This window comes from Lactuca saligna, chromosome 7 (genome assembly GCF_052625555.1).
Source record: "Lactuca saligna cultivar CGN05327 chromosome 7, ASM5262555v1, whole genome shotgun sequence".
Lineage (NCBI taxonomy): Eukaryota > Viridiplantae > Streptophyta > Magnoliopsida > Asterales > Asteraceae > Lactuca > Lactuca saligna.
This window is the reverse complement of record NC_136423.1, coordinates 136,972,128-136,984,216: the sequence shown is the minus strand read 5'-3', so window position 1 is coordinate 136,984,216 and position 12,089 is coordinate 136,972,128. Positions and strand designations below refer to the sequence as shown.

The following is a 12,089-nucleotide window of genomic DNA, read 5'->3' as shown; positions in this document are numbered from 1 at the left end:
TAATATTTTATTATGTTTTGGGGATACATCGCGTATGTTTTATGTTATGATACTTATATTATGGTTTTGATTATATTGAGAAACGAAAATTTTTGGGTCGTTTCAAAGGGTATACATCCATGTCCATACTTACCAGATAGATTACTAGTAAACTACCATATGGGTAGTTTAGGAAGATACTAGAACAATTACTAGAACGCGATATCATACAAATGAGTCAGTTCATTCATGAGTCAATACCTTCTAGAATATTACAGTACATTACTATACTTGCTAGATAGAGAGAACACACATTACAGTTAGCACACGTAGAACATTACAGTACATTACTATACTTGCTAGATAGAGAGAACACACATTACAGCTAGCACTTTTACATAAGTACATATACATGATTACTTTTACATGATTACACTTGCATGAGTACAGTGGCATAAGTACATATACATGATTACTCTTACATGATCACACTTATAGGAGTACTTTTACATAGACATATCAGGAGGAGTCCTATTACATTTTATATGTATCGACTCTGTTATCAAAATCCTCATTCTTATCTTTACTTTGTGATACAATCACATAATCGACGAGATAGATTGGATTTAATATCCTAGTACCAAAGGATACGTTGCGGGATTGACCATTCCTAGAATCTCTTTTAGCTACAGAGGTAAAAGCACATCCACGGATGTCAACGGTTGATACCATTACAGGTATACTTTAAGGGACTGACTATTCCTATACCCAGCTGTTAGCAATAGAGGTAAAAGTACGTCTACGGATGTCTTAAAGTTAACTATGTTAGCTACCCTAGTACCAAAGGGTAATATTCAGGTTAGTTGTATTATTGCCTTTATTTAGTGACTCATTCACATAACCAATGAGGTGAATTATATTTAAGTATCCTAGTACCAAAGGATACAATTTCTTATAATGATAATAATAGTAACACAGTTAGGCCTTGGTAGAAGACTACAATCAGAACAGTTAGGTCTTGGTAGAAGACTACAATCAGAACAGTTAGGTCTTGGTAGAAGACTACATTCATAACAGTTAGGTCTTGATAGAAGATTACATTGAGAACAGTCAAGTCTTGGTAGAAGACTCCTTTTGTTACTAATAGGAATCATAGGGAATTCTAGGGTTTTTCAAACATTTACAGTAGTTCTACAAACATTTTCATACTTACACGGGCTTTCTTTCAAAACAATGTCAAGTCTTAAAAATTATAAGTTTTACAAATTAAGACACATTAATACTTATGATCTCACCAACTTCAAAGCTGATACTCGCTTTCAAAATTTCTTGTATCCTCAGGTCATCATAGACAGGTACCGATGCAAGGAGAAAGGAAGATGGAGCTTGTTCAAGACTTATCTTTCATTTTGATTTATGCTTTAGTGTTTATCAAAATTTGACATAACACATTTGTATAATAATTATATTATTAATGCAATGGATGATGTTGTTGCTTGTTTACTACTTTACATTGTTGTTGATATTATACATGACGTCCTCCGCCCCAGAACGTTTCCGCCGTTCCTGGTTTTGGGGTGTGACCCGCGGGTAGCGGAGAAAGCAACTTTAAGAACTGATTTTATCTACGGTAGCTGAAAAGAGTAAAGACCATCATTACTTGGACCAGTGAGGAGGATAGTGTAAGTAATCTTGTCCTTCAGAGTAAAAAAGAAAGAGTGAAATTCAAAATAGACATTGTTGTCTTGACAAAATTTTCAATAGAAAGAAGATTTTGTTTGATTTCTGAAACATGAAGTATATTTTTGATATAAAAGGATTTATTTGAAGAATATAGTTTGGAAGAACCAATATGAATGATGAATAAACTTTACCGCTGCCAACATGGATGTTATCTTCGCCATGATATGCCTCATACTAGTCAAAGCTCGATAGATCAGGAGCTACATGATGACTAGAACCAGTTTCTGGCACCCACGAGTTGGATGTCTGTGAACGAAAATCTGCAAAATTTGCAGTAGGCACGGTCTTGTGCGTATGGTTGATGGATCACGGTTAGGGCATTGAGACGGGAGGTGACCAATACCATACACATGTTGCATGTTCCATATACCGTGTTTTGGTTGGATGCCCAACTAAATTGGGCACTGGTGCACCTTCCACCTCCTTGTTGTTGTCGATTGCCTCTCCCTCGACCAGACTTGTTGTTGAAATTACGTTTGCGGTTATTGCCCAAGCATTGTGTGAGGTTTGCCTAGGGGGTTAGTGGGTTACCAACGGCTGATGTTGGAAACCCAACTTTTGGGAAGGTTTTTTGATGACATGAAGTGTATCGGTAGGGGCTGAAGTAGGTGTACGCGAGGAGGAGGCAGTGGTAAAGGCTTGGGCCAGTGAAACATTTATAGGAATTTTCTTGATCACGAAGTCATGATCAGCTAAAAGTCCATTACGTTCAGAGAAAGCAGTAGGAAATTAGCGGGCAAGAAGAATGGATTTTAATCCATTGTATTCATCTCTTAATCCGGAAATAACAAGCATAACAAGATCTTTTTCTTTGACTGGTTCACGGTTAAAGCATCTGAGTATTCTTAAGCACAAGCAAGGTACGTAGAGGAAGATTCGTCACCTTTCGTTATTATTTTAAGAAGTTGTGTTTTGAGTGTGTATTCTCGTGAGGAGGTATGTGGAGCATAAGCATGTTCAAGTGACAACCAAAGGTCGCGAGAGGTAGTGCCTTGAACATGTTGGAACGATGCTTTAGAGATGGTAGACAAGGTTAACATCCGAACGTGAGCATCATTGCTAATCCAAGTTGCGTTTTTTGGATTGGGTAATGAAACTGATGCTTCGAGACCATCTTTTCCTGATGTAGCAGCAGAAAGAATGGTGGCAGTAGGACATGGAATTGTGCCATCAACATAGCCAAACAAGTTGTTTGTAACGAGAAAAGGTTGTAACATTGTCTTCCTATACCCGTAATTCGTGGGTGATAGGGTGAAAGTGAACTTGTGTGTATTGTGAGATGTCTTCTCAAATGAAGGAAACACGATGATGGTTGTCATCTTTGCTGCTAACGATAGATGGTGGAGAAGAATTGCCAGGGAATGATTGTTGTCGTTTGTTGATCAACGAAGAGAGAAGGCAACTGAGTTGTGGCAGCCGATTAAGGTTTGGCTCTTATACCAACTTAAACTTGGTAATTGTATTATATCAATAATATTACAAGAGCATATATACAAATACACATTTACACTCTAAAACCTCTAATATATAACTACAATTATATATCGTCTAATAATACCATACTTTAAAAAATCTAACCAATAACAACATTGTATTTTTTTTTATTAAGGCGTTATACCTTTATTAAATTTATTTTATATTTAGATGACATTGCTATAATTGTTATAATATGATATGTTTTAAAGTACATTACTTAAAAGGTATTCAACATAAAAAGTACCTTGATAACTTTTTTCATATATTTAGATGAAAAGGATTAACTTAAATAAAAAATCAACAAAAAAAATTGCGTTTGCCGGGAGTCGAACCCGGGTCTATTGCTTGGAAGGCAATTATCCTAACCGTTGGACTACAAACGCAAGTTGTTTAATTCTTTCTACAAATCTTTAAGTACTAATTTTGTGGACACTATTTCAAGTTCAAAACCTTTCTCGCCACCGGCGACTTTATGGTGTGCATCGACTGCGGCGGCACGCCTGAGAACACAATCATCCAGGTGGTGGAAGCGGTGTTGAAAGAGATGAATGATGACGGAGTTTTCGCCGGAATTCCATACAGTAACAAAAACTTTTCATCCAATGAGGAATCAAAATCATGTTTATTCGGATCAAATTCCTGCATCTATTTCAAGCAAATTACTTTATGATGATAGAACTCGATCTTTTTGTTTGGCTTAATTACCTGAAACCTACAAAAAGAAGGATACCATTATACCAATCACCAAGTGTTTTGGGATCTTTGATTCGTTTTAGATGCTAAGAGTAAAACACCTCTGATCTGAAAGAGAATAAATCCTTAAAAAAAAAGAAATGACAACTAGACAAACATGAAAGTGTAAAAAAAGCCTAGAGTTCCAAACGAATTACTATTAAAGTGTTAATACCTCTTATTATATGCCATCTTTATGGTTTCCCACATACTTCAGATTTAGCATCCATATGAGATGTTGGATTATCCCGAGTGAAAAATAAAATATGTATACTCAACTTTTTTAACCATCATAATTCTTAAGTCATAATATAAGGAATTCCTTGGATGTATAAATCTAAGGCAATATAAAGAAAATCCATTGTATTTAGGTTTAATTATTTTGTAATTTAGTTTCATGAAAATCATATAAATTTAACAAGTTCTTTTATGTCTATCATTTTGACAGTGGCGGGTAGATTGCATTTGTTGTAAAAAAAAATGTTGTATTTGCACAAATAAAACTATAATAAAGATTAAAGTGGTCCCAATTAAAATTTTGTCAGAAATTTACTAGTTTTAATGAAAAGAAATCAAAGCCACTAAATTTTGATGTACAATTCATTTCTTTTGGAAAAAATAAAATATTCATGATTAGTTTTTTATTGATTTAATTGAATTAAAATGTCTATCTATAATCTTTAGGTATAGCTTTACGATCAAAACTAATTGGTTTTTATATATCCGTTAATTCGTATAATTTAGGTGTACAAGACATGCTCAAATAAAAGAGATAATTTTTGTAAAGAAATTTGTTAATATCAATGAGTATACCATTGTTTATATCATAATATGATAAATAATAGTTTAGGTTTAGCCGGAGAAAAAATAAAGCCGTAAGAAACAAAAAGAAAACAAAAAATCCTTTCATTGATGAATATTGCTATTTTTTTTAGGATAGTTATGTTTTGGAAAGAAAACATATACCAAAGTTCATAACTTTTATGTCTATAGAGATATCCAAATTCAAATTCAATAAACAAATCTAGCACTATATTCATTGGTGAATAAAATATGATTAATGTGATTTTATATACCATCTAACGATTTTTTTTTTCAAAAAAAAAAAACAAATACACCAAATTTATATACAGTAATCATTTTTATGTTTTATAAATAGATTTTTATATCGATATACAATATAAAAAATATATTTTTTATTTTTAATTATTATTCATTAATGAATGGTTTTGATTTTGTTTACATTCTTAAACTTTTTTTTAATTAGCATGAGAACTTATATCAATATTTATCATTTTTATGTTCTATAAATAATATCTATATCAATATAAACAAATAAGACAAAGTTGTTTTTAATTTCACAAGAATTATTGTTTCTATTTAAACTGTTAGTTATATAAATAATTATATCTTATTTTAGTTTGTACATTAACATAAAACTTGCTCATTTTCTCTTAAGTCTTAACGTTGTTAAAGCTGAGATCTTGATCGCAGGATTAACAATCAATATTGGTAAGATCAGGATCTTGATCATAAAATACAACCCTACAATCTTACAAGCCAAAAACGATCATAATGATCGATCGTATAGCAAAATTGTACATATGGTTGAAGGATTATTTGTCTGATGATAACATCGTGCTTGATCAAATCCTTCTTCTTCTAATATAGTCTTTAAGGTCTAAAATCTTAAATTCTAAAGTTTTCCCTAATACTAGATAATTGCTTCACATGTTATTGAAAAATCCAATACATAATCATACAAATTTGTTTTATACCTCAAATCAAGCTTCAAAATTTGTTATTTGAGATTGAAACCCTAACATCACATATATCACGCGAACCCAAATAACCACACAACTTAAGTGAGTTTGTTTTTTTTTTTTTTTTTTTTTTTTTTTTTTTTTTTTTTTGGAAAGGGAACTTCCATAACCGATCAGCTTTCACGCACCGACTAATCCCCCGCTGCAAGCATAAAGTTTTGCATCATGCTCTGGAGTCACTGTAGGCGAACTTCCATGACCACAAATCCTGAGTGGTGTCAAGAGTTGTTGTTTCTTTGCTTTATTATTATATGATTGTTGACAAATATATGTTTTGTATGCATCAAGTTTGTTTATTTATTTATTTATTGTAAATGATAAAAAAAAATACTTTATAACAAGGTAATTGTACTATAAAAGAAAAAAATATAGCAATGCATTTTCTATAATTTTATTAAGTAGTTAGATTTAAACATTATATATTAACTTTAAGATTAGCACTATCTTCCAAATTTTATACTATAACTTATGAGCGATAGAAGAGCTAATTTTCAGTTTTAAACTTAATTATTTCTAGTGTTGGAATCTTTTCATCTCTATTAATTTTACAAAATACAAAATAAAAAACAATGATAGATAAAATCCCAATTTTAACACCCTTACTAATAATCATGTTTTTTCATAAATTTCATAAAAATTAATCTAAATTTAAAATAAGATAATCTCCTTATCCCCTCCCACAATTTTATAATTGGATCAAGTTTTTACACGTTTTGAATACTTATCCTTCATAAAACATGTAAAAGTTCTCCAATGATATTTATCTCAATAATAATTCATAAAGTTACATAATGAAACATCTAATTACTAAACTTTCAAGGAGAAATCGGCCCTACCCAATAATGTCAAGAGCAAAAGCTGCGCACTCTCACTTAAAAATTAACAAATCCAAACAGAATCAAGAACAAACTCTCCCACCCCATCAATCTATCATCATCATCCTTAAATTCCAATCACCATTCACGCAATCTTCATCAAGGGGTCTTTCAATTCCTTCCAAAACACAAACACTTGCCATTGAAGTCAATACCTTGTGTTAAAAAGTCGTATCTAACTATTTTGCTTGATACCCACATCAGTACAATGGAGTAGATATATATAATAATATAAATCTATATCGATATCTGTACACACACTAAATCACACACACATATATAATATATGGGTGTTGAACCACCGCCTGACACGGCGGTTCACGATCAAGAATCAGACCCTGCTGCTGCTGCTGCTGTTGTTCCAGTAGAGAAAGAGACGGAGACGGAGACGAAATCAGACATGGCTAAAACTTCTACTTCTTTACCTCAACCTACTCCTTCATGGTTCACTCCCAAAAGGTACGAGATCTTATCATTATCAATAAACCCAGATGAATGTGGGAATTCAAGTAAATTTCAGTTTTTTTGCATTCGAAATTGGTCAATCGAATCTGGTTTTGGGGTTTTGTTTGTGTCGTTGACGTTTCACCATGCTTAATAGTTGGGTTTCTGTGATTCCTAAGCAATCATTAGGGTTTCATCTTCCGATTAGAGCTTCAATAGAAACCCTAGTTTACTGATTGTATTTCTGCAGGCTGCTTGTGATATTCTGTGTGATCAACATGATAAATTATGTGGATCGAGGTGCCATTGCCAGCAATGGCGTCAATGGAAGTCCCAGAGTTTGTACAAAAACTGGTGTATGCTCTCATGGAAGTGGAATTCAGTAAGTCTTTCCTTTCACGTTCTTCTTGAATTCGATATTTTGATTGATACTGATCTCAATTGAAACAAAAATTGCAAATTTTTTATAGGGGCGATTTTAACCTAAGCAATTTCAAAGATGGAGTAATTTCATCTGCTTTCATGGTTGGACTTCTTGTAGCATCTCCAATATTTGCATCATTGGCCAAAAGGTAATATGTTAAAAACTTAAAATTATGTGTAATTGTGTTATTATGAATTCTAAATTACTAATAATAATAATATTATTCATATTCTAAAATAATCTTTAATGATTTTCTATATTTGCAGCATTAATCCATTTAGGCTTATTGGAGTTGGATTATCAGTTTGGACTTTTGCAGCAGCTGGTTGTGGGATTTCAATTGACTTTTGGTCAATCACAATCTGCAGAATGTGAGTTGACTATTTCAATTTCCAAACACACATTTGACTTTTTAATTTTATTTACTTTTTCCTCATTAGATTAAATCACCCTAATAACTTTTCAGGTTAGTTGGTGTTGGTGAGGCTTCTTTCATTAGTCTTGCAGCTCCATTTATTGACGATAATGCCCCTGTAACTCAGGTTCCATCTTCTTTTACTAATCACCTGATATTTGTACATATGACGATAATACCCCTGTATAAATATAACTTTTTTTTGTTACAGAGAACAGCTTGGTTGGGAATATTTTACATGTGCATACCTACAGGAATTGCCCTTGGTTATGTTTATGGTGGATGGGTAATATTATTTAACCTAATTTTAATTATAGTAAAAAAGTGTAAATATAAATATAAAAAAGTCAAACTAATGACTTTTATTTATTTATTTAAATAATTATTTTTGTGTTTAGGTTGGAGATGGATTTGGTTGGAGGTATGCATTTTTTGGTGAGGCGATTTTGATGTTGCCTTTTGCTATTTTGGGGTTTGTAATGAAACCTTTGCAAATGAAAGGTGTTTTTTGAAAAATATAATCGTTTCATATTTTTAATTTTTAATCATTTTGTGTTACTAATAAAAAAAATTGAAAATATAGGGTTTTCTCCAACAGGGACGAAAAAGTCATTGACAACTCCAGAGACAAATGTTATAGAAATCGAAGGTGCTCCATCTTAATTCTTACTTTTATTTATTTAAATAATAATTAATAATAATAAAATAATAGTAATACGCCTTTCTTTTAATAATTATTTGATAAAAATATATGTATCGAAACAGTTATTACAAATGACAAAGATGTCCCTGTATCCAAACACACCTCAAAAGAACCTTCCAGGTGTGTTCTTCTTTCTTAAACCAATAAATTTAAAATTTTATTATTTTTATCATAAAAAAAAAAGTTGTTACTATGAATATATCTTTATTGCAGATTTGGTTTATTTTGGAAAGATATAAAAGCTCTTTTGGCTGAAAAGATATTTGTCATCAACGTTCTAGGTAATATTTTTATTTTCTCATAATTTTGTATAATTGTTTCCTATAAATTATTATTTATTTATTTTTGTAAATTTCTAGGTTATATTGCGTACAACTTTGTAATTGGTGCATATTCATACTGGGGTCCAAAAGCTGGTTATAGCATATATCATATGGTAACCATTTAATTTAATTTTTTTTTTTCTCATTTTAATAAAATAAACAATAAAAAAACGTACCTTTTTATATTTATATTATATTATTTACAGAGTAATGCAGATATGTTATTTGGAGGAATCACAATAATAGGTGGAATTGTGGGGACATTATCAGGTGGTTTTATATTAGATTACATGAATGCCACAATTCCTAATGCTTTCAAGGTACGCATTTTCATTTTTCTCATTAAATGAAAAACCTACCTAATTATTTCACTTAAATAAATAAATAATAATGTTTTTATTTTTTATTTGTGTAGCTTCTTTCAACAGCAACGTTTTTTGGTGCAATATTTTGCTTCAGCGCCTTTTGTTTCAAGAGCTTGTATGCTTTCATTGTTCTGTTTCTAATTGGAGAAATTCTCGTATTTGCAACTCAGGTAAAAAATTAAAATCACATATTATTTAATTACTTAATATTTGTTTTATTTAATTATTTAATATTTCAGGGTCCTGTGAATTTTGTGTGTCTTCATACTGTTAAACCAAGTTTAAGACCTCTGTCTATGGCCATGTCTACTGTCTCAATTCATGTCTTTGGTGATGTTCCTTCTTCTCCTCTTGTTGGAGTTCTTCAGGTTTTTTTTATTTTTTTTTATTTTTTTTAAATAATTGATAAAACGTTTTAATAATTATTTTAATGTAACATAATGTTGGTTTGTTACAGGACAATATAAAGAACTGGAGGACTTCTGCTTTGATTCTAACTTCAATACTGTTTTTGGCATCTGGAATATGGTTTATAGGTATGATTTTGGGATTTACAAGATTTAGTAAATTATGAAGTAGAAAAATTTAATGATTTTTTTTTTTTGAAGGTATTTTTGTTCAAAGTGTGGATAGATATAATGAAGATAGTGAGCATCAAGACGGAACTACTGAGGGAACAAATACAACGCCATTGCTTGAAGAAAAGACGATTGAGAGAGATGTTGGTTCTTCTGAAGCATGAAGATGGTAGGATCTTTTGAGGGGTATAAATGTCTTTTTATTTTTTAACAATTGGTAGATGTACAGCCTCTCACCAGCTAGCTATTCTTTCCTTTTTGATGGTATTCTTGTTTGTAAGTATTTTTGTTTTGAGCTTACTTAGGATTTCAGATATGTTCATAGTTAAATGCGTTGTGTTTTAGTTTTTACACATGTTTTTCTTTTCAACTAAATGTTAACAAATTTGTGAAAATGAACAATAGGATGTTGGACACCATATATTTGTGTTGTAGTTTTAAAACTTTTAACATGTCTCTCGACTCAACTACCATTTTAACCAAGTTGTATTGATTTCAAATGTTTGTTATGTTACGTTGGTTGCATAGCAATGCTTTGATAATTTTGGTCAACATTTGAGGAGGGTAAAAATGGCCACATGGCCTGTTGGTTTGAGATTTTTACACAACATAGAAGGGTAAAATGATCAATACTTCAAAAAAGATTCAAAATTTTCTCTAAAAGAGAACAAAAAAGATTCAAATTTTTCTCTAAAAGAGAACAAAAAAAAAGAAGAAGGTTGTGAATCGGTTTTGAAAAACCCAACCTTGATCCGGTCCTAACAATAAAATCTCAAACGAGGGTTGGGTTAAGTGAACTGAAACCGCTCCCCTAAAACCAATATGGTTAAGTACATCTTCATCGGTCTGAGTCATCCACAACATGTTCTATCTTTTACTAGGGGTAAACAGAATCAGTCTCAGGTATAATATTTTTTAGGTCTTTGACAAATTGGTCTTTAGTGATCAAGACTAGTGTGATTTCAAATAAGTCTTTTTTTAGTCTAAGTCTTAAGTTTCGTAGACTTCGGTCTTGAAATCGTGGGATAGGGTTTTCGGTTTTTTCCATATCAATTTTGGTTTTCACGGTTTGGAGTCATAAAAAGTCATGTTAGGTGGGTGGTAGGTATAAGTTAAGTGATTTCATAAATGGTTCGGTTATGTTGGAGTTATTGGCGTTAGGTGGGAGTTTGATGATTCATAAATAGGAGTTTGGGCATTTGGAGCATTTAACCCCTCCCAAGATAATAATAACAATAATAATAAGAATAAAAACAACACCAATAATAATAATAATAATAATAATAATAATAATAATAATAATAATAATAACTTTCTTAATTCAAAATAATGGTTGCACTCTCGATATTGTTATGTCACATGGTTGCATAGCAATACTTGTGACAACGTTGAAAAGTTTCTCTAAATTACAAAAAAAAAAAAAAAAAAAAAAAAAATTAGCTTGTGGTGACTTACATGCAATCCATTTGAAATTTCTCTTTGCAAGTTACAGCACACTCATGTGAGACCATAGTCACACTCATGTGAGACCATAGTCGATAACAATTAGGCTTGGCAAAGAAGTGAATTTTGACTTTGTTTCGATCCAAACTCTTTAAGAATTATATGAGTTTGAAGTATAGTTTTTGATTCATTTACCCGCTAACGATCCGTACCCACAAACCCTTTTAATAAAAGAGTCAGGTACGAACATCACCGATACACTCCGTTTTTAACATGTCCCGTATAAATTTTAAAATTATACATTTATATTTTATACCGATCTAAAGTTTAATTTTAATTTCAATCGAAAATCGAAAGGGCAAAAGCCAAAGACCAAATTATTTTTACATACGATTCAAGGAGCTGACTTTCAGTCTTCTACCAAGAATCACAATGTTATTTTATTTATGTTTCATCAAGCAAATAAAATCATTTATCAACCGGAAGAAAGTTTGCAATTGCTATTCTCTAATATGTAAATTGGGCGAGTATGGATATCTGTAGATTTTGTGGATAAGGGTACTTGTTTGATTATTTAAAATTTTGCAGGGTAGGGAGCGTGTTTGAATCGGATTTTAGAATTTTTTAAAAAGATTTGGATCAACGTCAATTCGCTCAAAATTTGCTCCACTGTCAGGTTGATAACAATTAAGTAAGTTCACATTTTATCTTTATTGTTTTCTATCTTAGCAAGCCTCAACAAAAACCTCCCTAGCATGCGGTAATG

At 31.4% G+C, this 12,089-nt stretch overlaps 1 protein-coding gene and 1 non-coding gene across 2 annotated transcripts; one reads left to right on the top strand and one right to left on the bottom strand.

Moving 5' to 3' along the window:
* Window positions 1-3,509: 3,509 nt before the first annotated feature.
* TRNAG-UCC (transfer RNA glycine (anticodon UCC)) lies at window positions 3,510-3,581 on the bottom strand. The gene has a single exon. It is a non-coding gene; the product is annotated as a tRNA-Gly (tRNA).
* Window positions 3,582-6,608: 3,027 nt separating this feature from the next.
* On the top strand, window positions 6,609-10,233 carry LOC145005719 (Major facilitator superfamily protein). The gene is made up of 16 exons (XM_078964828.1): window positions 6,609-7,087; window positions 7,323-7,454; window positions 7,543-7,644; window positions 7,763-7,867; window positions 7,963-8,038; window positions 8,123-8,197; window positions 8,310-8,412; window positions 8,495-8,560; window positions 8,677-8,734; window positions 8,828-8,895; window positions 8,974-9,050; window positions 9,144-9,257; window positions 9,353-9,472; window positions 9,542-9,670; window positions 9,760-9,838; window positions 9,911-10,233. Exons 1-16 carry the CDS (start codon window positions 6,915-6,917, stop codon window positions 10,042-10,044), a joined length of 1,611 nt encoding a protein of 536 aa, XP_078820954.1. The 5' UTR covers window positions 6,609-6,914; the 3' UTR covers window positions 10,045-10,233.
* Window positions 10,234-12,089: the final 1,856 nt, after the last annotated feature.